We start from the raw sequence: 26,769 nt of genomic DNA on the forward strand, positions 1-26,769 counted from the left end.
GGTCCCGACCCTGGAACGAGCGAAGATATCTGGAGCAGAACCTGTTGCACTGATATAGGGCTTGGTGCCTCTAGATGGACAAGACAAAATATTACCTCTGCTAATAAATGCTTGCTGGCTCCTGAATATATGGGAACATGTCCAGGTTGTCTCTGGGTAACGAACAGGTTCTGGTTTTACAGATGCTTATCAGTTGATTTTGTCTGAAGTAGAAAGTCCAGAAAAATCGCTCAATATGGTTGTGATAGTACAGATCTATCACCAATGTACATAGTGTATATAGTTACTGTATCTAGACTGTGCTTACAGTGATTGGCTGAGAGCTAAGCCACACCTATTGCCTGGGCCTTAAAGGGTTGTGTCCCTAGCCAGGTCGGATCATTCCGGACTGGTCGGCCACCTGTGAAGAGCTCCGGTCTTTTGCTAATAAAAGCCTTGGTTTGGATCAACAAGTCTTTGGTTCTTTCGACGAGCTCTACAATGGTCACCGTACCTCCTCACTGAAAACATACTAGTCTGATAAGATAAAATAATTACCAAAAGAGAAGAGAGAAAATAAACTAGATCTGGCCCGTTATAGGGACAAACATATATATCAGGATTTTGAGTTTAATAATATTATGGCAGTTCATTGCTATGTAATGTTGTAACCTAGGGATGGTTGATAGAGGACATCACCACCACCATTACCTCTCCAAACACCTGTGGAGCCACAGAAGAATGGAGAGGTCCTACATGAGTATTTCTCATCTGTGGAGAAAGACATGGAGGCAGGGGAACACAAGGAAGTAAACAGTGGCATCTTGAAGGGAGCCCACATTAGACAAAAGGAGGTGTGGGAGACCTTGAAACACATAAAGATAGATAAATCCCCAGGTCTAATCCCAGGATGATTCTTCATCTGTGTACTGTTCAAGTGTGTAAATTCACATGTACACATCTTTATGCATGTATATACTTACGTATGTATGCAAGGCATGTACATGTATGCACAATCTTGCATGTGCTTGTGGGTAAGTAAGTATGTGTACACATCCACTGGGTTTGTGTTAAATTTGGGTACATCTCTTCCTGAGTTTGTGCAGCCAGGTAACTTATTTAGATTTTTCTGATGCCCATAAAAATAAGAGAATAACTTCTAACAGTATAGGATTATTTGTGGTCAGTTCACTTGAGGACTATGAATTTCCACTGGATCAACAAAAATAATCAAAGCTTATGGAAGATAAATGGAGATGAAAGAGGAGGGAAAACATCAAATGGTGCAGTTCATGATATGATCAAATGAATCAATTAGTCTCCAAGAGCTGACTTCCTCTGGGAACTGTGAGTTAGTAGAATAACAAATAAAATATTAAAGCATCTTACAACATCGTGTTTGGATGCGTGAAAAATGTTTCAAAACCCAAACAGGAAATGTGTTTCAGTCCTGGGCATTTTGGACAAGACCCTTTCATTCCCTTAAAATTTAGAATGAGAATTTGTCTTCCTTCTCGAAAATAATGAAAATAATCTTCTAATTCCTTCAGATTGTGGGCACTCCATCAAGATCAGGATGATGATGCTGATCAAACATGTGTTTATTAAATTAATCTCAATGAATGTCCAGTGGGTTCCCTTTGGAGGGCAACTTTGCATAGTCACAGGGCAACATGGTGAGCCTAGTGGTTAGTGCAACACTATTACTGTGGCAGCCACCTGGGTTTGAGTCCAATGTTGTCTGGAAGGAGTTTGTGCATTCTCCCTGTGTCTGCATCGGTTTCGTCTGGGTGCTCCTGTTTCCTCCTACTCTCCAAAAGCATATGCGGGTTGTAGGTCAATTGGGTTTAAATGGCCAGAATCAGTTTCTACTGTGTAGTAAATTATTATTTTTTTTATTTAAAATAATTACTTTGGAAATGTCATGGTTAAAATGATGGAAATTCAGAATCAATATTGTGTATGTCAAGGTCCCACAATTAAGCCTGCTTTTTTTGGGGGGAACTAGAATTGCATAAAGGCCTGTTGGAATAAAAATAATTGATTCATTTTATTGGGGAACAAGCCAGACATTTTAAAAGTTACTGATCATATTTAGCAATACCTCATTTTTAACACTCAGCTGGCATTTGGCCATCTGACCTCTCCAAGATACCCATAGCCTGCCTCAGCCCTGCTGAATATGCCTCCATCACTGCCTCAGCTCATCAGTTATTTAACTTTTCTACCATGCCTTTATTACCCTCAGATGTAACTGTTCTAACTCTCTACTCCCCTGCCTCCCTCATTATATGCTCCCTAAATGTTTCTCACCTCTGCTGCCTGTGTCACAATCCACTCACCCATCACTGACACCGTCACTCATCCCCAGTGGCTCCAGCTCCTTCTACACATTGTTTTTTAAATTCCTATTCCTATTTTCAGATCTCTCCATTATCCACGTTTACATTTTTCTGCCTCCTTTGACTCCACAACCACCCCAGATGTCTGCAATCCCTCATTTTTGGCTTCTCGAATGCACTTGTATTTTCATTTTCTCTATGATCATCTCTCATCTTCTAATAAGCATTGTAGAGATATCTTGACCAAGTTTTTATCATCATGTGAAGTTTCTTGTGGCATTTTATCACACTTAAAAATATGTTTTCGTTGTGATCTATTACTCCCAATAGTTGAAAGCTTAGTGGGTTGAATTTTGGTCTTTTTTTTTTCAGTATTCCAAATGTGTAATTTCTGTTACCGTACATTATCAGAAAACAAGTTCTATTGTGTGTTCCATTTGTCTATTGATAAATGATATAATTTTTGTGGAAGATAGGATAAGGAGATCTCAGGGGTTTGGAAGAATCTACAGGGAAGGATACCACCCATAGGGTGATATGAACTGTAACTGAAGAAAGTGTTACATTTGTAAACTGGGTGTTGCAGAGAATGGCCAAGGTGTCCCTGCTTCATCTGAAAAAATGTCCTTTAGGGCATTGTGTTTACTTCTTCACTAGCGAATAGGAATCAGTGCGAGGTTCTTCCACATTCTGGAATCTTTCCTGGTCAGAGCTGGAACATCCCATGTGTTATGTGGATTGTTCAGTTTCCGGGTACTTGCTTATGAATTCTCTGAGATTAAGTGCCATCACTTTTCCCAAAGACCTGTGGTGTGCACCCAAATTTAGACTTGTTTTTGAACTTAAAAACTTGGGTCTTTTATTTGATGTGTACGCACCCAAAATGGAGATGGACTGTAGTGGTGGGGAAGTCTGCACTATTGTCCATTGGATCTTGGTAGAGAGGACTCTCAGTAAGTAGGCTGGCAAAGTTTGCCAGTATTTTCTTCACTCATTTACAAAGAAGTCTGTCTTTCTTTTCCTCGACCCAAAATGTTTTGCTTAATGGATGCTGCCTGACCTGCAGAGATTCCAATGTGTACAATTGTTGTATTTTGCGATAATAATATTCTTGCCTGATCTGAGGTAATTTAGGTTGAAGGTTGACATTGAATAGCTCACAGTCTGATCAATGCTCTACCAAGTATAGTTGTAATGGGCAGAATGGCAGTGAAGAAGGAAATCGAATAGGTCAATAACCATCCAACAGATGAGGCGATGAAGGTAAATTGGACTGCGCTTAAGAAGGATTTTGTCAGTCAGTGTGGGCATGAATCTTCCACTCCAGTGCCTTTGTGCTTGGTTACTGGGTGTACAAAGCTAAAATAATAGATTTTTGAAATCTAGTAAAGTGAGTTTTAGATTTATAGGTTTAATGTCAGAAGGGAAAAATTGAGAAGAGACAATTAGCATAGCGGTTAATGTAATGAAATTGCAGCACCAGTGATCTGGGTTCAAATCCAGAGCTACATGTAAGGAGTCTGTATATTCTTCCTGTGTTTCCTCTAGGTCCTCCTGCTTCCTCTCACCTTCAAAAAATGTACAAAGATTGTAGGTTAATTGAGGTATTTGGGGACACAAGCTCATGAGCCAGAAGGGCCCGTTACTGTGGTGTATGTCTAAAATTCATCACATAGAGGGTGGTTGGGTCTGTCAGAGGAAATGATAGAGATGCACACAGTTGTCACATTCAAAAGACATCCAGATAGGAGAGGTTTGTAGGGATCTGGGCCCGGTGCATGAAAATGGGACTAGCTTTGTCAGCAGGGTAATCTTGTGCCGAAGGGCCAGCTTCCGCGCTGCTAAAAATCACTGACTCTAATTGGGGAAGTGGAATTGAAGAGGATACATTCTTATTGAATGACGGAGCAAGTTCTGCTTCTACGTTTCACGTTCTCATGTAATGCAAAAGTGTTGTGGCCTGGACTGGATTCAAAAAGAATTTCCTAATTGCATGGTGATTGAAGGGGAAACAGGCTCAATATGTAAAGATGATGTGAGCTCCCTAAGCTTTTGTATCTGAATAGTAGAATAATCTCAAACAGTTGAATGGAGTTTCCTTTTCACTTCTGCACCTTCACACATTTATACATTCTTCAGACAGCTGGATTCCAAGCTGTAAAGTCGTATTTCCATTAATGCTCTTCCTCTTGCTCACTCCACTTGTACACCAACTAACAACTCCCTCGCAAGTCCTCCCCAAAGCCAAATAAATGCAGTTCTTATTAAATTTAAATTAAAAAGCAATTTATTTAATATCATACATTATCACCAAACTGACTACAGAATGAGCTAAATCCATACTCTAATATATTCTACTATATTGATGAGATGTGTGAAATTTCTAACAAATATTTACACCTTGGTGAATCCAATTCCATCCTAGAATTAGTGACACAGTTACAGGGTGCATTTGAATTACTGTCCCTGTAAATACTGGCAAATACTAGGGCAAACCTGCATAAAAGATATAATGGCGGTCCCCGTTTAAAAAAAAAGATGAAATTCAGAATCCGAATTTATTGTCATGAGCAAGTCATGAAATTCAATGTTTTGCAGCATCGTTATAGAGCAAACATAAGGCTATCCCTAAAGACCCCTCTAGAGAGGACCTTTATAAATACTGACAGATTCTAAATCCAAGCAAATGCTATGTCAGCAAGTACTACATTGGATCCACAGTCCAGATCTTTCTTGTCCAGAAAGAACATCTCAGCCTAACTCTACCATCCATTACTTGGACTAAAGTTTGGCAGTTCATTCAAGTACTGTTCAAACACGATGAAACTTTCTGAACCCACCACCCTTTTGGGTAAAGCAACGTAGTTCCCTACCATCCTCAGGGTAAAAAAGTTTATCTTTCTCTCCCTTTACCAATTACTTTAATCATACACTCCCTGCGTTTTGACCTGTTAAGGGAAACCAATCTTGTTTACACTAGTAGATCATAAATGGATAGTTGCATGAGACATTATGACAAAAATAAGATATATTTATGTTATATATCCTTTTCAGTATATTTTTTCAAGGATTTTTGGTATCCAGTTCATTATTATCTGCCTTTGTTCTCCGAGACCATATGCTTTAAAAGTTTAATTTTTGGCTCACCAACAAATCACTTACTTTATGGAGGCACCACTCTACAGGATAACATGTCGGGTTTGATTGAATTACAAGGTCATGCTGCAGTCAAAGTTGGTTTGACAAAGTCAACCAAATCTCGAAGACTGAATTATTCCCTTTCATTCACCAGAGAGCAGAGCGCAGCACCCTTCTCATCAGATCTCAATGCCGCAGACTGAAAGATTGGAGGATGATGTCATGTATGAAGTTCCCTTCTCTCCCTGTAATGTTGCAACAGATGTTTTAAGATGGATAACTTTAGTTCACATGTTGCCTGGATGACATTGTTCCATTGCCAATGACCAATTCTTTGATAAACTAAGATTCTTGCTTCAATGCAGCAGGTTTGATCATTGAAAGGTTAGCATGCTTCACGTCTAAAAGAATCATGGTCCAAATCCATCAAAAGTAAAGCCTGGATCTAACAACCACCCTATGTCAAAACTAAACCACTGTATGTGTTAGAAGCCTGAAATGAAAACAGAAAATGCTAGCTACACTCATCAGGACAGTGGTGAGACAGTCAGCTTTTAGCTGTTTTAACAGTGCATGTAATACAGTAAAATGTCACAATGTGCAACACAAGAATATTTGTCATCAATCATTTAAGAAGAGTTAAGATGGATAGATAGGATTAAAGAGACATCCATCAAGAGAAGCAAGAGGCAGGCAAGTTAAGGGCTAAAGGTTGAAGCAGCAAAATAAATAACTGCAGTGTTGGGTTGAATTTGGGAAATATAGGGCTCAGAACTGGAAGACAGAAATCTTGAAGGAGTAGTTGTTGGGACGACAGGAGCTTCCAGTAAGGAGGGGCAACTGTCTGGAGGGAAGTGAAATCAAGATGGCAATTTTAAAATGGCAGCATCAACAACTAAGTGTTGATGGGTGATTCAGGTGAGGTAGAGATGAGAGAATGGAAGGAAGCTCTTATGGATTTAAAGGAAAGAAACAATGTGCACAGTAGCTCAAAGTAGAGTTAGTCGTGCTTCCAGAGCTAAACTGATGTGCACACAAATCACAACAACGTGCAAATCTAATGAATTTTCATGATAATAAAACATCCCAAAATGTTTTCCAGGAACGATACTGAATAAATTTTGACATTAATCCATATCTGGAGATTTTAGGCAGTGGGAGTATGTTTGAAACAGCATAGGGAAGAAAAAGAGAGAGGCAGAATGGGAGCTGACTTGAGAGCCATGTAAAGTGAAGGCAGGACTGAAAGAAACCAAGATGAACTAGGGACCGATTTGGATGAAGGCTAGATCGTTGTCGGGCTGGTAGAGATGACAGAGATAGGGATGGTGATGCCAAGAATAAATCTTAACAAGCAGTGCTGAAGGCCAGCAACTATTCCAGGTTAGCAGACGCAGAAGGGAGCAGCAATGTTTTGAATGGATGGATTGCTGAGAAGGGAACACTGAAGCAGGAGGTAATAAAGGCCTGGATGAGGGTCTATGGGAAATGAATAGAGGCAGATGAATGATATCTCTCTGAGATATCACTTCTAAGGAAAGGTATATTGCCTTTCTCACTCAGAATGGGTATATTTCTGACTCCTATACCAAATCAATACTTAATGTCTGGAATGCCCAGCAAGTCAACTCGTTGCATGAACTCTACCAGTGGTCAAGCAAAAAGGCTCTCTCAGAACAAGGCATGTTCAATAAATGACAATCTTGGCAGTGACATCAAGTACTTAAGAATTAAACTAAAATAAATTTTTAGATCTTCTGTGCGTGTGGGTGAAGTTGAGTGGGGAAAACTACGTTGAGCTCGGAGACAAGCACTTTCCTTTGCATATTTACAACCACTGCTTATGAGTTATTCACACATTAATTATTGGGTGTTGTTTGCTTATTCAGTCCACAACGGGCAAGATGCAAATGTTGCAAAATCTCTCACCAATTTGTGGCTGGTGGTCAAAAGAGGGAATAATTACACCAATCTGTTCCAGTCTATTTTCAATTTCCTCTTTCTCATTTCATCAAAGTACGGTTGATTAATCTAACACAGATGCTGTGCAATAGGACTGACTGCCCTAAACCCAAATATGTACAAAAGAATGAAATGTTCCAGTGCTGATGTGTGCAGCAGGATTAAATCATTTCCCATTATCAAGATGATATCCTTTCCTCACCCCATCACTTGGGACATATTTACAGTTATTAATCCTGCTCATCACCCAATCTGCCTTAACCTATCTCCAGATAAGTTTTATCAAACATTTCATTTCTAATAGCAGCTCTGCTTTAAAATCTGCAACATTCCAGTTGCAAAAAAGGGTCACTGACCCAGAATACTGACTGGTTTCTCTTTCCACCGATGCTGACTGACTGGCTGAATTAATCCAACATTTCTGTTTGTGTTTTAGAAGTCAGCATCTTTAGGCATCTTTGTTTGCTTTGTCTATCCCAGTGTTGAGGTGTACAGTGGGACTGAGTGTCCCAGTGTTGGTGTGTGCACTAGGTCTGAGTGTCCCTGTTTTAAAGTGTGTAACTGGACTGAGTGTCCCAGTGTTGGTGAGTGCACTAGGTTTGAGTGTCCCTGTTTTAAAGTGTGCAACTGGACTGAGTGTCCCAGTGTTGACGTGTGCAGTGGGACTGAGTGTCCCAGTGTTGAGGTGTACAGTGTGACTGAGTGTCCCAGTGTTGGTGTGTGCACTAGGTCTGAGTGTCCCTGTTTTAAAGAGTGCAACTGGACTGAGTGTCCCAGTGTTGACGTGTGCAATCAGACTGAGTGTCCCAGTGTTGAGGTGTACAGTGGGACTGAGTGTCCCAGTGTTGGTGTGTGCACTAGGTCTGAGTGTCCCTGTTTTAAAGTGTTCAACTGGACTGAGTGTCTCAGTGTTGGTGAGTGCACTGGGACTGAGTGTCCCTGTTTTTACATGTGCAACAGGACTGAGTATCCCTGTGTTGACGTGTGTGACAGGATGGAGTGTCCCAGTGTTAATGTGTATGACAAGACTATGTGACCCAGTGTTGATGTGTATGACAGGTCTGATGTCCCAATGTTGATGTGTGCAGTGGGACTGAGTATCGCTGTGTTGAATTGTGTGACAGGATGGAGTGTCCCAGTGTTGATGGGTGAGACAGGACAGAGTGTCCCAGTGTTCATGTGTGTGACAGGACTGAGTGTCCCAGTGTTAATGTGTGTGACAGGACTGAGTGTCCCAGTGTTGATGTGTGTGACAGGTCTGAGTGTCCCAGTGTTAATATGTATGACAGGACTGAGTGTCCCAGTGTTAATGAGCATGACAGGTCTGATGTCCCAATGTTGATGTGTGCAGTGAGACTGAGTATCGCTGTGTTGACAAGTGTGACAGGACTGACTGTCCCAGTGTTGATGTGTGTAACATGAACAAATGTCCCAGTGCTGGTATATGTGACAGGACTGAATGACCCAGAACTGATTGTTTATAGAATTAAGCAAGATGTCTGGGAAATAAAGGGTGGCCAAAGTTTTGGACTTTCTTCACATTTAACATCTCAGCATGTACAGAGAGAGAAAGAGAGAGAGAGAGAGAGAAAGAGAGAGAGTGTGTGTGTGAGGGAGATAGAGAGAGAGAGAGAGAGAGAGAGAGAGAGAGAATGTGTGTGTGTGTGTGTGTGTGTGTGTGTGTGTGTGTGTGTGTGTGTGTGTGTGTGTGTGTGTGTGTGTGTGACATTTGCTGTTTTAGCCATGGCTTTTTTTTAACCATTTACTCAAATTCTTTGGATATTTATATGGGAACAGTCTAGATGGTTTGCATCCACATGATGGGCCGACAGGTATGTTGTTGTTTTGCCTGATTCCCTACAGGGTCAGCTTGTGCTGACTGTTAGTGTTTGATTCATTGCCCTCTTCTATTAACAAATAAATTGTTAATTTTATTTTTATCTGATTGTGCAAGTACAATCTGATGAAACAGTGTTCTCCAGTCCTCGGTGCAAAACATGCAGACACATGACCAGACATCACACACATGCAGGGAATACATCTGCAGGAAAAAAATTCATATATATAAAATATTTTTTTTTGTAAGTATGAGTGTCTCGGAAGGTTAGTGTGAGCAGTTCTTTTGATCTTTCAGCATTCTCATTCCCTGTGGGAAGAAACTGTTCCTCAGCCTGGTTTGCTCTGATGCTCCTATATCTCTTTTTCCAACGGAAGCATCTGATAGATGCTGTGTGCAAGGTGAAAGGAGTCCTCAACAATTTTGTGCGCCCTTTTCAGACAACAACCCTGGTAGATCACATTGCTGGGTAGGGGGGGAAACTCCAGTGTTCCTCTCTTCCACTCTTATGGTCCTGTGGATTGACCTCCGATCCATTTCTTTGCAGCGACCGAGCTCCTGTAGAAGGTTGGCATGATGATGGCCAGCAGTCTTGGCCACTTAAAATCTTCTCAGGAAGTTCAGTCACTGTTGCACCTTCCTGACAAGTGAAGAGGTGTTGTGCACCCATGATAGGTCACTATTGATAGCATCTTGCATGTATCTTGTAATTTTAATGCCAATTAAAAAGCTTCAGACACTGAGTCAAAGAAATGTTTAATGAAAGGATCATACAGGAAGACAGCTTGAGTGCACTGAAAACTCAGCTGTCAACAGTGGTTCAGCAGGAGTGGATGAGTGGATGCAAGAGGAAAAGGGAGGAATCCACGTACAATGATGATGTTTCAATTTAAGGCATTCAGAAAAATCTAGAATAAATAATAGCAATCACAAAGCAATATTTTTGCGGTGATTGAGTTGAGAAAGCATAGGGAAAGCAAAGGTATGGTTCAGAAGCTGTCATTGGAAGGAGGAGAAAAGAAGTCCAGCCAGGAGAACTTCAGTATAATCTCGTGGCTTCTGTTCCAACCCAACAGCTGAGGCACAGACCCAGGATCTGTCAGACTTCCAAATAGTCTGAAGCACTTCATCATTGCATCGACTTACCAGGAAATGCAACCCAGATTTGTTATTCAATGCATTTACAATATTGTATTAGTTTTTTTTGACATGGAGAGCTAAAGTTTACCTTGAAAAAGATACGAAGGCACTGGAAGACCTGCTGTGAAAAATAGAAACACTTGCATTTCTGTAGCACCCTTCAGGACTAGGGGATCATTCAAAGTGCCTTAGAGGCATACATTTATTACTGGTATGTCCTTTGAGATTGCCTGAGGTTACAAAAAGTGTTTAAAAAATTTCAATTCTTCTTTGTGGTCTCTTTCAGCATTAGAATGCATACCTCAGCAAGATTTGTTTGGACAAGATGCTAAAAACGAAACAAAAGTAAGGCTGTGCACATTCTGTGAAATGTCTGAGCTTTGATCTGGCACATTACCAACTAGTTATTGTAAAGGGATTGTAATAATCAGCTGAAATATTCACACAGATAGAAAAGTTTTGTCTGGTTTTTGCACAGGAACTGAACTTGTATTAATCTTCGGTTTGATGCAACTCTGAGCTGCCTTGCTTTTATATAAACACTGAAGACTTTGATCCTCATATGGTTTCTGTTCCTCTCTCCCACCTCACCTGCCCCTCACACTTCTATACAAGGTCACCACAACCACAAATATGAACCATGTCTGGAACTGAGCTCACTTCTGCTATGCTTTCCGATTGAAAGAGATCGTATTTGAAGAAACGATCAGTCTTTTCAATGGTCAAGAAAAGCACAGCATCATCTCTACTTTCATGGAAGACTAATGAATTCAGCATGAGCCCCTTGTCCCTCAACAACTTGTAGATAGAACATATATTTGCTGGACGTATCACAGCATGGTATGGGAGTCCTTCTGCTCAAGATCAGAAGGAGCTGCAGAAGGAAGCGAATGTCACTCAACACTTCACCAAAATTGCCTTCCTCTCCTCTCCTCTGCCCATCACATCCCGGGCACACTCTTTTCCTCTTCCTTAAACTGGGGAGAAGACATAAGAATGTGAAATTGTGCTCCAGCAGGCTTAAAAGACAGTTCCCTGCAGCCATCAGGCTCCTGCAGAAACCCTGCAACAGTGCTCTCAGACTACCTTTGCTTTGTACTAATTCATCTTTCTTTTCCAGAGCAACTTTACACTCTGTAATAATGCTCTTCCCCTTATACTTTATATGCCACTATATGTTAGAGCTGAAAACCTCCATTTAAAAATATGATGACAGTTGTCACAAAATCTGACAACTGTTTTGCACAAAGCAAGATTCTGCCCATCCATTCTGGTTATCATTGAAATTCTCAGCAGTTACCGTAAGTGCAATTGCGTATTGAGAGGAAGCATTATTCATGAGAAGAGAGACAAAATTGAGTATTACCACCATGAGTCAAAAAGCAGTTTCATTTAAGAGGAAGTGGAATCAAGATAAAGCAATAGGGCTTTCTAAAGGGTGCAGAGTATTTGCATCTGGTCACAGTACACACATTGCCTGGCGATTTCTGGGATGAATGAAGACTATAAATGTGTACTCATTTTATCCTCTTCCTGTGGAGAGAGAGGTTAACTTTTCTACCTGTGTGAATATTTCAGCTAATTTTTACAATCCCTTTGCAACAATTGGTTGATAATGTGACAGATCAAAGCTCAGACATTTCACAGCTTTGAGTCTGAACCTGGGGCTTAAGTATAATAAAGAGTTCGAGTGCAAGTTTGAGGATAAGAGTGTATTTCATGTTTTTATATATATAGTGTGTAGATGTCCATATATATGTGTGTGTGTGTATAATATGTGTTTTATATCTCTATCTAAAAAAAAATGTATTAAGTTCTTTCATCTCCAAAAAGATTTATGTCACCACAAAGTATTTAGTTGAGTTGTGTCAGTTATTAAGTGTTATTATAAAACACCATGACATTTTTATTCCTTATTTTGAATATCAAATCTAGTGCTACTTTCACAAGCTCTTCTGATGTTGATTCTGGTCTATAAATTGTCAGTGACTCCCCATGAAAAGCAGTGAAAATTTCTATGCCTGTGAAGTAAACCAAAGCAAGGACATCATAATGATAAATAATTTCTGCTTCAAGTTACTTATCTTCATCTATAGTCTGATCTGTAAAATATGGCTCTGTAGAAATATGACCATTTGATTGACAAATATGAACAAATTTGGAGTTGGTCATTGTTAAAAATAGACACAGTACCAAGGTACAGAAATTCGTCGTAAATGCAAACCTGAATGTTTAACATCCCGCAATGAACGCTCACCTGTTACTATGATATTGTCCAATGAACATGAATCTGTATTTGATATTCATCACCAGTAACACATGCCATTCCCTGTATTCCCCATTAAACACATCATATGTCTGAATAAACTTACATCAATCGCCACAATCTTTACGATAAGTACATTTTAGGCTCTTCAGTAAGCAAACCAGGAACAATGAGTTGGAGTTTTTTGATCAAACAAAGAATTGCTGGAGGATTTAAGCAGGTCAGACAACATCCATGGGTGGAAATGGTCAGTCAATATTTCAAGTCAAAAACCTTCATCCTTTTCCTCCAGTGACTCTGTTAACTCAAGATTCCAGCATCAGCCACTTTTGTGTTTCACTGTTGGAATCCCTTGTTTGGCGGAGATGCACGATGATGAGGATGTGTTGTTTTGTTGAAAAGGTTATAAAGACCTTTGTCCTGTCATGCACACAGGTTGGCTTTGCAGTTTTCCTACTTAATGAAATTCTCAGAAAGAAAAATCAAAGCGCCTTTTTGTTTTCTCCTCACAGGGTGCATGCTCTGCCTTGGACAGTCAGCATTCTTTCGCTTTAACCACCCTGCCGAGGCTCACAGAATGAAGAGTATGATGTCCGGGAACCAAAATTCTGCAGTGGCTTATGGTCATTCTTCAGGTACGGTCTCTTCGGCATGCCTTATTCTTTGTTGAAATGCATTAGGCTTTACAATGGTCTGTGGACGTTGGATGGGCAAGGAGGTATAGGTATCTTTACTTCTGCCAACGGATACCTCAAGCATTAGGACTTGTACATGCAGCCCAGCAATATGAATATATGCACTGTCTCATCACAAACAAAATGGCAGTTACATTAGTGAACTTTTACAGCAAAGGTATGCACAAATAACTCAGAGAAGGTGAGTTGTAAAGGCAGAATTTGATGTAAAATAATAATCTTGAAATAAAATTTTACTACTGGTAAAACTGCATTGAATGAAAAGTCATCTAGTTGAATGAAGCCTTTAGAATCTCCTGGGGTTTTTGTGGGGAAATGATGGCAGAGCTGGTGTAGTGCCAGCAATCCCATGTTCTTCCCATGTCTGAGTTTCCTCCAGGTGCTTTGGTTACCTCCCACATTCCAAAGACATACAGGGTTAGTCGGTTCATTGGTCATATGAGTGTATTTGGGCAGCGCGGCCTCATGGGCTGAAAGGGCCTGTATCCCTAAATTTAAAAAAATAAAGCTTGATCAAAATGAGGAGATAAGGAATAAAGAGATTTGTTGATAGAGCATGGTGACGTCAGGCAGGAAGAGGCTGATGAATTCTGGACACTAGGATATGAACATGAATTAGGAGTAGGTGTAGGGCACTAAGTGCCTTGAATCAGCTCATTATTTCATAAGATCAGGAAAGATATTATGACCTTGACTCCATATTGAATGGAGTCCATATTGTTAGGCTAAATGCCTGATTTCTGAGCTATAAATATCAGATTTCAGATGTATTGTCAGAGTACGTATACGACATCACATACAAACCTGAGATTGTTTTTCCTGCGGGCAAGGCAGAATTACCACTTACAGGTAATGCAAAAACAAACTGAACACAATGTACACATGTAAACAAATAAACAAATGTAAACAACTGTGCAATATTGAGAGAAAATAAAAACAATAAAGTACAAAAGTGAGAGTCCTTAAATGAGTCCCTAGCCCCTTTTCCACTGGCATCCCAGTTAATTGGTCGTGCAGTGCCCCGGGATAGGAAGCCCTTTGTGCCGTTTCCACTGGGCCCGCCTTTAACTGGGACAGTGACTGCTTTTTCACTGAACACACTTCCCCAGGGAAGTGCTCTACCTTCAACTGGAAACAGGTGACTTTCTGCTGTCCTTTTTCCACTGGATGAATCAGCACACTGGCATCAGCTGACACTGGGGATGAGTTGGGGTAGAAGCTGTCAGTCCCCGGTGTGAAATGATGTCATTTGACACCGGCATGCTGACTGTTTTCTTTTTCCACTGGACCCTATCCCAGTTAATTCCCTGTTAATTCCTGGGACAATATACCAGTGGAAAAGGGGCTTCTGACTGTGTTTGTAGTTGAGGATTCTGATGGTGGATGGGTAGCAGCTGTTCCTGAACATGGTGGTGTGAGTCTTGTGCCACCTATATCTCTTTCCTGTTGGTAGCAGCCAGAAGAAAGTGTGTGCTGGGTGGTGTGGATCCTTGATGACTGTTGCTGCTCTCCAATGGCAGCGTTTTCCATAGTTATTCTTGACGGTGGGGAGGGGTTTGCTTGTCATGTGCTGGGCTGCGGCCTCATTCAGCCAAGTTTTCAATCTCCCTCCTGTATACTCATCGCCTCTTTTTATACAACCCACAACCATAGTTTCATCAATGAATTTGTAGATGGTGTTATTGTCGTACCGAGCCACACCTCACAGATTGTGGTCTGGATGTGGATAGCCATGATCCAGTAACACAGTGGGGTGCTAAGTCCCAAATCTTGGAATATGCTGATCAGTTCTGAGGTAATGATGATGTTAAATGCCATCTTTGCTGTCTAGGTGTCCAGGGCTTTGTGTAGAGCCAATGAGATGGCATCCACCCTAGACCTGTTGCTACAATAGGCAAATTGGAATGGATCCATGTTGGTGTTGAGACAGGTGTTAATATCTTTCAGCAGACCAGCCACTTCGTCACCTGTCGATGACTGGTCGATAGTCATAATGTCTATCTCAATGTGGGCAACTCTTAATTGCTCTCTGCATTTCTCCAAGACACTATTCCATTTTACTCTACTGTATTGAGGCAGCAGAGGTTTTTTCGGATAATATTACAGTAGATTTTTGTTTACTTTTGTTCCTTGCTGTTTCTTATATTAGACTTTCTTGGTATGATCTCTGCAGATTTAGAACAGGCATCTTCTGACATTTTATGTTTTCATTGTCTGTTTTAAATTGTTGCAATATAATGTTAATGAGAGAAACAGTCCTTTTTAATTCTTCATTACGGCTATCAAGCCTCTCTGTTGTGTGGATGCACTGCATAAAGGAGGGGCAGTGAGATGACATCATATACATTGATTTTTTTTTCCCATAAGATCACTTGAGTACATAGCACATTAATGATGTTTAGTTCTTCCAAGTCGTTTTAAACCATGCTGTGCATGGGCCCGTTGCTTTAATCCCAGTGCTATGGTAAATAATTTGGATATTGTTTGGTAGAAGGCATGAAAGGGCCGATAAGCAAGTGAACACCTGTAGGTAAATTCAATATGGACAAGAAATGGATCAAAAACCATTCACTCTCTGACCTCACCATGAAGAACAGTATTGATATCACACTTTAATGCATGAATATATGAAAAACATTCAACTCAACCAAGCATGATGATCTTTCATTTTTAAGTCAACCATATGGTTGGAATTATATTGTAACCTGCTTAATGCTTTCCTGCAAAGCACTGATTCTTGCTTCAAGAATATTCACAGCTGAATATCCTCCTGTACTTTAAAAAAGACATCTGCGTGGGCTTTGTGTTGAATATTAATGTGCCAGGATTCACAAATCCTTCCTTGGGACTTAACACTTTCCATTGGCACTCCCATGGCAACAGAAATCACTTCAAGGGTTGGTGCAGAGGTTGCCTGCGGGGGCTGAAATTGGGTAGTTCCAGGAAAGTGCTGTAGCTATCAGCACAGAAGACTGAGCCTTCCCAAGGGGTACCGGAGTATCTGGCCAATCTTCATCGATAAATGGAGCACACTGGCCCCACACCTCAGCATTGAGCAGTTGCACTTCCCAATGTAGTCCACTCTAAACCAGCATTCTCCAGCAGACCCTCCACACTGAGTGTGGAGTGAGTCATTATTGGGAAAGTGCAGGCAGCAGGCAAAAACTTGATTCACCAGGTTCCCGGCACAGCAGCAGTGTAGGTATTATTAATAGGTATGCATCTTGAACATAAGCAAGGTTCCATTATTTCATTACACATTCTCTTTCCATATTCCTTTACAGAATTTCTTCTTTTATGATTATAAGAGATGATGTGTGATATATTGAATGGAACTAATGTATTAAATCTTTTGAGGATCCCATTCCAGCTCACATTCCCTAACAGCACTGTAAATGTTTGTAAATCTACCAAACCTTACAAACTCTAGTCTAAAACCTATTAACGATGTGCCATCTTAAAGGTCTTAATTAATCAGAGAAAGTACATTCAACCACTTTTCGTCTATTTCTTTTCAAGCATTCTTGTCATTGTGTTTCAGAGAGAATTCATTGATTCATGATTAACTGTCTTCTGATGGTGGGGTTTTTTTAATGCCTCTTTGTCCCTTGATTTTGAGATCTTCCAGTGGATTCCTTGCTCCCTCCAATTTCAAACATGCAAACTTAAAAAAAAATACCAATTCCACCCATTCACACCGTTCTGCCATTGATGGCAGATTTATACCATTTGATGTGCATCCCACTCACCACAAAACTTCCTTCCCTAAAGTTTCTCACTGCATTTTAAACCTTCCATAACTTCTCTCCTTCTTTCTAATAGGGTACTTCATGCAAAGCCCAAAAATAGGCCAGAACCCTGTGTGCACAAACTAATCTAATGTCCTGTCATGTACAAACCTTGTCGACTTCTTTGTAATCTAGCTGAAGTTATTTTATTTGGCATTAAATTTTAATTTGGTCTGAATAATAAGATAGTGAGGTTGCAATTTAAGCTGGTCCTTTCCATCTTGCACTTGAATTAATTGGCAAGAAGGAAGGTTAAAAGTAAGACAACTAAGAGTGTCTTTTTGTTAAATTTTGTTAAACGGGTAGTACTTCCGTAGCCATCACTGTTGGACGAGTCTTAGTTGATCTTCAAAGTTCAGATTTATTGTCAGAGTATGTGCATGACATCACATACAACCCTGAGATTCTTTTTCCTGTAGGCGAGGCAGAATTACCACTTATTGTGGTATCATATTAATGATCATATAAGGCAATCGAACAACTGAAAAGTGGCAAAGCAGCAGGTATGGATGGAATCCCCCCAGAAGTCTGGAAGGCTGGCGGCAAAACTCTGCATGCCAAACTGCATGAGTTTTTCAAGCTTTGTTGGGACCAAGGTAAACTGCCTCAGGATCTTCGTGATGCCACCATCATCACCCTGTACAAAAACAAAGGCGAGAAATCAGACTGCTCAAACTACAGGGGAATCACGTTGCTCTCCATTGCAGGCAAAATCTTCGCTAGGATTCTACTAAATAGAATAATACCTAGTGTCGCCGAGAATATTCTCCCAGAATCACAGTGCGGCTTTCGCGCAAACAGAGGAACCACTGACATGGTCTTTGCCCTCAGACAGCTCCAAGAAAAGTGCAGAGAACAAAACAAAGGACTCTACATCACCTTTGTTGACCTCACCAAAGCCTTCGACACCGTGAGCAGGAAAGGGCTTTGGCAAATACTAGAGCGCATCGGATGTCCCCCAAAGTTCCTCAACATGATTATCCAACTGCACGAAAACCAACAAGGTCGGGTCAGATACAGCAATGAGCTCTCTGAACCCTTCTCCATTAACAATGGCGTGAAGCAAGGCTGTGTTCTCGCACCAACCCTCTTTTCAATCTTCTTCAGCATGATGCTGAACCAAGCCATGAAAGACCCCAACAATGAAGACGCTGTTTACATCCGGTACCGCACGGATGGCAGTCTCTTCAATCTGAGGCGCCTGCAAGCTCACACCAAGACACAAGAGAAACTTGTCCGTGAACTACTCTTTGCAGATGATGCCGCTTTAGTTGCCCATTCAGAGCCAGCTCTTCAGCGCTTGACGTCCTGCTTTGCGGAAACTGCCAAAATGTTTGGCCTGGAAGTCAGCCTGAAGAAAACTGAGGTCCTCCATCAGCCAGCTCCCCACCATGTCTACCAGCCCCCCCACATCTCCATCGGGCACACAAAACTCAAAACGGTCAACCAGTTTACCTATCTCGGCTGCACCATTTCATCAGATGCAAGGATCGACAATGAGATAGACAACAGACTCGCCAAGGCAAATAGCGCCTTTGGAAGACTACACAAAAGAGTCTGGAAAAACAACCAACTGAAAAACCTCACAAAGATAAGCGTATACAGAGCCGTTGTCATACCCACACTCCTGTTCGGCTCCGAATCATGGGTCCTCTACCGGCACCACCTACGGCTCCTAGAACGCTTCCACCAGCGTTGTCTCCGCTCCATCCTCAACATCCATTGGAGCGCTTACACCCCTAACGTCGAAGTACTCGAGATGGCAGAGGTCGACAGCATCGAGTCCACGCTGCTGAAGATCCAGCTGCGCTGGATGGGTCACGTCTCCAGAATGGAGGACCATTGCCTTCCCAAGATCGTGTTATATGGCGAGCTCTCCACTGGCCACCGTGACAGAGGTGCACCAAAGAAAAGGTACAAGGACTGCCTAAAGAAATCTCTTGGTGCCTGCCACATTGACCACCGCCAGTGGGCTGATAACGCCTCAAACCGTGCATCTTGGCGCCTCACAGTTTGGCGGGCAGCAACCTCCTTTGAAGAAGACCGCAGAGCCCACCTCACTGACAAAAGGCAAAGGAGGAAAAACCCAACACCCAACCCCAACCAACCAATTTTCCCTTGCAACCGCTGCAATCGTGTCTGCCTGTCCCGCATCGGACTTGTCAGCCACAAACGAGCCTGCAGCTGACGTGGACTTTTTACCCCCTCCATAAATCTTCGTCCGCGAAGCCAAGCCAAAGAAAGAAAGATTAATGATCATATTAATGTTTAGACATTATAGTACTATTTTAATTTCTAAGTCCTTCCAAGTCCTCATCCCTCTCCATCTCTGCAGCCCTCCAGGAATCCGACTCACAAAGTTTTCAGTATTCTTCCCCTTGACAGACCTGCTTTCAATCAGTGGTCAAGGGCATATGCATCAGACTTTCCTCCTTAAACCTTTCTACCTCTTTTCATACGCTCCTTTAAAACCTGCCTCTTTGCAGGATCTCTCCAGATAATTTCTCGGTACAGCTCGTTGTCAAACTCTGATCATAATGCAAATGAAACCAGCTACTTCATCTGAAGCTAGAAATGGGAGACAAGTCCTCACTGAGCCATATAGAGAATGATTCAGAAAAGTGAGGAAAGGAAAAAGTGAGCAAAAGGAAATGGAGCTGAAATATCCCACCAACCTCGACAGGTGCCGGCGTGATCAGATATCCAACTGCTTCCCTGATCATTGGCTCCTGCACTATCCAGCTTGTTTACATAGTCAAGAGTGCAGCAGTAAGATAATGTTTACACAGGATATTGGAATAATTAAGATCTAATGCAGACATCAGAGAATAAAGGGGCATTTCGCACTGTCCCTGGAGATTGAAAGGTTTGTGGCTGACTGCTACCAGTAAGAAATAAGGGAGATAGAGACAGACATTTATAGCGCTCAACAGCACCAATGCATGGAGGTGAGCAGAACTAAATAACAACTAAATCATAATGCTTGCATTGTCACATTAACCCTTTCCATGTCTAGGATAAAAAATATTCCCAGGGCAAATATCCTCCCAAAATGATAAAATGAGATACACATTTTTTTTTAATCTCAAGAGAATGTGCAGAATTGGGAGAGGATCCTTGTGCCAGGATCAATAGCTTCATCCCTGCCCATGTCTGTGAAATTCACATTGCTGGTTACACTGCAATAAAAAGAATATTGGAGAGGAACTGAATGGTGCAAGTGGGTCATGAGGAACAAATAATATAGAACAGTGGACAATTCTGTAGCAACAGTATCAGGTTTGACAACAGCAGTAATGAAAGATTTAATGGATTATTACAATAATAAAGATTTAGCAGAGGACATGACATCACATCCAACCCTGAAATTCCTTTTTCATGCAGGCAAGGCAGAACTACTACGAATTGGTAGTGCGAAAAATAAACTAGACACAGCGTAAACATGTAAACAAATAAAAGAACTGTAAACAGATAATGAACGTAAATACAGAGAGAGCAAAAGAAAATCAATAAGGTGTACAAATAAGAGTCCTTAAATAAGTCTCTGATTGAGTTTGTTGTTGAAGAGTCTGATGGTGGAGGGGTACCAGCTGTTTCTGAACCTGTAGATGTGAGTCTTGTGGCACCTAGACCTATTTCCTGATGTGGCACCAGTGAAAACAGAGCATGTGCTAGGTGGTGTGGGTCTTTGATCATTTCTGCTGCCCTTCAATGGGAACATCCTCTGTAGATGTACTCAATAGTGAGGAGGGCTGTGTCCACTACCTTATAGAGGGATTTACGCTCTGGGGTATTGGTGTTCTCAGATTATACCATGATGTAGCTGGTCAGCACATTTTCCACCACACCTGTAGAAATTTGCCTGGGTTTCTGGTGTCATACCAAACCTCTGCAAACTTCTGAGGAAGTAGAGGCCTTGACATGCTTTCAAATTGGCAGCGCTGATGGAACTGCCATAGCGGCAGAGCTGCCATTGGTATGGACCTGTGGGGAGTGAGGAGTGGAGATGTAGCGCTCCCGCAGGGTCTATCCACCCAGTCTGCTATCGGCTCTGCAAGGGCTTTGAGTGGCCTGTTGAGGGAGCAGACGGTAGTTTTATTTGAAATCCTGCGACCGTGGGTATGCACCCAAGATGGCGGTGCCTATTCATCGGCAGCAGCCACAGGGGACTGCAGGCTCCAGGGAAGCAGAGGACTGGAGCAGGGTACCAGAGGACAGGAAGATCAACCTGCTCCCCCCACTCCCGTCTGAGAAGGAGAAGTGGAGGAGATGACCCACAGGACAGTGACCATGGGGGCAGACCACAGAGGGGGCTCTGTGGCTGAGTGCATGCAGTGGGCTGCTGGCGACTCATGGTGAGGAACCCGTGGAAGCTGTGGGCTGCTGGAGACTGCTGTCAGGAAACTCGCACCGGGCTGCAGACTGCTGGAATCTGGCTGGAAACTCTCTGTAGGGGTACCAGGTATCAGAAATGGGATGCGAGGAAATTCTGAGGGCACTGAAGGGTTCCAGAGAATTGGATCTGGAGCTCGTGTTGCCCATGGTTTGGACTGGACTCTGTGTGCAAGAGGCGAATCTATAGATACTCGGTGACTCTGGAAGACACTCTTTTGCTTCTCTCTCTCTGACTGTAAGTCTGACTGTAAGAGGCACTTAGGCAATTCCTGCCAGTAGCGAATCTGTCTGCCTTGCAGCAGGAAAAAAAAGAAATTTCATGTAATATGACATTGTTTTATTACTATGATAATAAATTTAATGTTGAATCTTGTATCTTCACGATGCCATTGGTGTGTTAGATCCAGGAAAGATCCTCCGAGATAGTGACTCCCAAGAACCTAAATTTGCTCACCCCCTCCAACCTCTAATCCCCCAATTATCACTGGATTGTACACCTCTGGTTTTCCTATCCAGAAGACATTAATCAGCTCCTTGGGTTTTGGTGACAGTGTGAGGTCATTGTTGGTGCACCATCCAGCCAAGTTTTCAACCTCCCTCCTGTATACTGACTCATCCCCTTCCTTTATACAACCCACTACTGTATCAATTTACTGAGGTTACAGAATCTCATGCTGTTAAATCACCAGCCATGTATAGAACACAATGCATTTGTATCATATCCCGCCACAAACAATTTCAGGTAAGTTTTTGTCTGTACTGTTTTGTCAGTTCCTGTAACTGATAACATTTCCCTGTTGGACTCTGTACCCATACAGTAAATCAAAGTAAATCAGAAAGAAGGGAATTCAACTTGAGAACATGAAAATATTGATATCCCTCTGTTTTGCAAATATTTTGACACAGTCAGTGTAATGGTTAGCACCAAGCATTTACAGTACCAGCAATCCAGCTTCAAATCCGACGCTGTCAGTAAAGAGTTTTTACGTTCTCCCCCTGCCTGTGTGGATTTCCTCCAAATGCTCCCATTTCCTCCCACTTTCCAAAAATACACAGGGTTAGTAAATTAATTGGTCACATGGGAGTATTTTGGTGGCGTGGGCTCGTGGAATGGAAGGACCTGGTACCATGCTGTATGTCTAAATAGTGAGTGAAACACAAAAATCTGCAGACGCTGTGATTGTAGTAAAACACACCAAAATGCAAATATTTTATATATCTAAATATTTTTAACTTAAAAAAATAATGTAACCTTTAAGGTACATTTATCACAAAAAAACTCACAACACAAAATATTTTGGAATAGAACACATTGTCCTAAAACTTTCACTTATCCTAAAAAGTTCACAAGGGGAATGTAAACTTTGCCTAAAAATTGAACTTTTGGTGTTCTTGTCACCTCCAACCAGCAGGCCCAAAGTTCACAATCTTTCCTAAACTTTCTTCCACAGCTGCAAGGACATATTTTTCATGAGAATTGGGTAGAAACAGCCATCCTCATTTGAGAACTCGTCCAGGAATCGGAGCATTGAAACTTCTTGCAATCACCAGTGTTTCAACATCTTACCTTTCCTAAGAAATTTTCTACATGTTTATTTAATTCTTGCAGAAACTGTAATATAAATATAAGCATGGAAAAAAGAATTGGGAAGCCTACAGCTTCCTAACTTTAAAAATTACTTTCAAGCAACTCAAATCACACCTTTTTCTTGCAGAAGCAGAAAACTCAGACAGGGGTTAAAATAGAATTGGATAAAATAGGAGAGAGATTTGCAAAGGAATTTATATACAAATAGGATTCAAAATTAGTGATTGGTGTTAAATAAACACCATTGTTGAAACATTTGATTACTGTTTGGAACAAGATAAATGATGCAATTGGAATGAAAGGAAGTATATCACCCAAGTTGCCTCAAATTCAAAATTATATTACCATATAACCACTTACAGGACAGAACAGGCCAGTTTGGCCCTACTAGTCCATGCCGTAACAAATCCCCACCCTCCTAGTCCCCCTCCAGTCCTCTCCTCTCCATATCTTTTTACCTTTTTCAAAGGATCATCAATTTTTAACTAATTGGTTTCATAAAGGCATTAAAATATTGGATTGTTATGAACAAAGCCAATTGATGTCATTTGAACAACTAAGGAATAAATATGGAACACCTTATAACACTTCTTTGTTTTTTTCAAATGAGAGGCTACTTGAGAGATAAGTTAGGTCCAGCGATGTTGTTAACTACTTGTAGTGATGTGGAAATTCTTACTAGGAAATTCTTACTAAGAAATTTACTTCTGCAATGTATCTTTTATTACAAACAGGAATTACTAAACATGGAGTCCACAAATCTAGACAGAGGTGGGAGCTGGATTTGAATATTACAATTGATGAGCAAAGATGGTCAGATTTCTGTCGAGATTGTATGACAAATACTATTAATATAAGGTATAGATTAATTCAGTACAATTTTTTGCATCAGCTGTATTTGACACCACAAAAATTTAATAGAATTAAATTAGATTTATTAGATCAATGTTTTAGGTGTGGTGAAAAGACAGGAACTTTCTTGCATTCAACTTGCTCATGTCCCAAGGTAAATCTTTTTTGGGTGAATTTAGGGATTTAGAACAAGTTACAGGCATTGTATTTCCTCATAACCCAGATTTATTTCTACTGGGGAATATAGAAGGACAAGATCTAAGTTGAAACTATAAATAGCATTTGTTAAAATAGCATTAGTGGTGGCAAGGAAGAGTATTGCAGTGACCTGGAAATCAGGTTCACATTTGGGTATGGGAAGATGGAACACAGAAATTCCTTTGGGAAAAAACAACATATAATTTGAGAAATAAATATGGTATTTCTTTTCAAATTTGGAGTCCGCATATGCAACTTTTAGGTATAAATATGTAAAGGTGTTCTTCCAGCCTCTCAAGACCTGTGTCAATCTTCTTCCCTAAATTAATCATAAATCTTGCTGATGTCCTGTGTGTTGGAAAGTGATACTCCGAGCAATCCATGAAGCTATTTTCTTTTACTTCTTTTCTACTTTATATTATTATATATCCTTTTATATATATATATTTATTTATTTATTTATTTATTTATTTATATATGTGTGTGTGTGTGTGTGTGTGTGTGTGTATATACATATATATATACATTTCTTTGGGGTGGGGGTTTAGAGAGGGAGGGTATAGGAGGGAAGGGAAGGATACACACTCCTGTTCACCTCCGAGTCATGGGTCCTCTACCGGCATCACCTATGGCTCCTAGAATGCTTCCACCAGCGTTGTCTCCACTCCATCCTCAACATTCATTGGAGCGACTTCATCTCCAACATCAAAGTACTCGAGATGGCAGAGGCCGACAGCATCGAATCTACGCTGCTGAAGATCCAACTGCGCTGGGTAGGTCACATCTCCAGAATGGAGGACCATCGCCTTCCCAAGATCCTGTTATATGGCGAGCTCTCCACTGGCCACCGAGACAGAGATGCACCAAAGAAGAGGTACAAGGACTGCCTAAAGAAATCTCTTGGTGCCTGCCACATTGACCACCGCCAGTGGGCTGATATCACCTCAATCCATGCATCTTGGCGCCTCACAGTTCGGCGGGCAGCAACCTCCTTTGAAGAAGACCGCAGAGCCCACCTCACTGACAAAAGACAAAGGAGGAAAAACCCAACACCCAACCCCAACCAACCAATTTTCCCTTGCAACCGCTGCAACCGTGTCTGCCTGTCCCGCATCGGACTTGTCAGCCACAAACGAGCCTGCAGCTGACGTGGACATTACCCCTCCATAAATCTTCGTCCGCAAAGCCAAGCCAAAGAAAGACATGTATGGAAAAAAATTTAAATAAGATTTTTTTTTAAATCACCGGTGTTTGTCCACATTGTGCATGGGATTAAATAGGTTAAACTTATTTTGCACTGTACAGTGTATCAACTTGTCTCAAGAGATGAGAATATAATGCCCCTAACATTCAACTAAGCTATGTAATGGTTCCCAAATTTAGCCAACTTCATTTTCTACTTCCATCCTGATTCCTGCAAGGACAAGAAAAGTTTAGAATTCATGAACAGCAAACCTAAAAGGCCATGGACAGGTATGTAGGTGCAGAAGTAGGGTGTAGTATTGAAATGGTTGGCCACTGGGAGATCCCCATCCTTGATACAGACAGTCAAAATGAAAGTGCTCAGCAAAGCGACCTCCCAGTCTGCATCTAGTCTCTCTGATGTAGAAAAGGCCACAACGGGAGCACCTAATGCTATAGATGACCCCCGCAGATTCACAAATGAAGTGATGCTTCACTTGGAAGGACTGTTTGGCTCCTGTGCTGGCCTCATGCACTGCCAAACAAAACCACCCATGAATTGAAGGAGCCACACCTGATATTCCACCTGGGCATTCTCCAACTGGATGGTATTAACATCACTTCTCCGGTTACTGTTGAACTACACCCTGTCCTCCCCTATCTCTAAAGAACATCTCTAATCTCTAAAGAGCATCCAAAATGCATATATCTGGATGCTCTTTATCGACTACAGTTTGGCATTTAACACCATCATCCCCTCAAAATTGATCAGCAAATTCCAAGATCTGGGACCCAACACCCACTGTGTAATTGGGTCCTTGATTTCCTCACCTGGAGACCACAATCAGTGAAAATTGATAAGAACATCTCCTCCACAATCTCCATCAATACCAGAGCACCACAGGGCTGTGTTCTTAGACCCCTGCTCTACTCACTTTACACCTACAACTGTGTGGCTCAGTATGACAATAACATAATCTGCAAGTTCACTGAAAATACCATGGTAGTGGGTTGTATAAAAAAGGGCGATGAGTCAGTATACAGGAGGAAGATTTGAAACTTGGCTGAATAGTGCACCAACAACAATCTCGCACTCAATGTCACCAATACTAGGGAGCTGATTGTTGACTTCAGGAAGAGAAAACCGAAGATGTATGATCCAGTGATCATTGGGGGGGGATCAGAGGTGGATAGCGTGAGCAAATTTAAGTTCTTGGGAGACACTACCTTGCAGGATCTTTCCTGAACCCAACACACAAATAGCACCATGAACAAAGCACATCAGCACCTCTACTTCCTCTGGAGTTTGCAGAGGTTTGGTATTGACTTCAGAAACCCTGGGAAATTTCTATAGAAGTGTGGTGGAAAGTGTGCTAACTGGCTCCATCGTGGTCTGGTATGGGGACA

General features: G+C 41.4%; 1 protein-coding gene across 18 annotated transcripts in view; it reads left to right on the forward strand.

Annotated features, from left to right (window-relative positions):
* Positions 1–26,769, forward strand: part of phldb1b (pleckstrin homology-like domain, family B, member 1b) — a 293,495-nt gene that overhangs the window by 129,534 nt on the left and 137,192 nt on the right. For 17 of the 18 annotated variants that reach the window (XR_011343351.1, XM_069894733.1, XM_069894724.1 and 14 more), the window contains one exon: positions 13,177–13,299. Coding sequence is in view for 17 of the 18 variants with exons in the window: in XM_069894733.1 (XP_069750834.1) it covers positions 13,177–13,299 (123 nt within the window). In the remaining variant the exon portion in view is untranslated. Of the gene's footprint in view, positions 1–8,986; positions 9,254–13,176; positions 13,300–26,769 lie in introns of those variants that run through there. The other variant, XM_069894740.1, reaches the window with a different exon arrangement.

Source organism: Narcine bancroftii, chromosome 8 (genome assembly GCF_036971445.1).
Source record: "Narcine bancroftii isolate sNarBan1 chromosome 8, sNarBan1.hap1, whole genome shotgun sequence".
NCBI lineage: Eukaryota > Metazoa > Chordata > Chondrichthyes > Torpediniformes > Narcinidae > Narcine > Narcine bancroftii.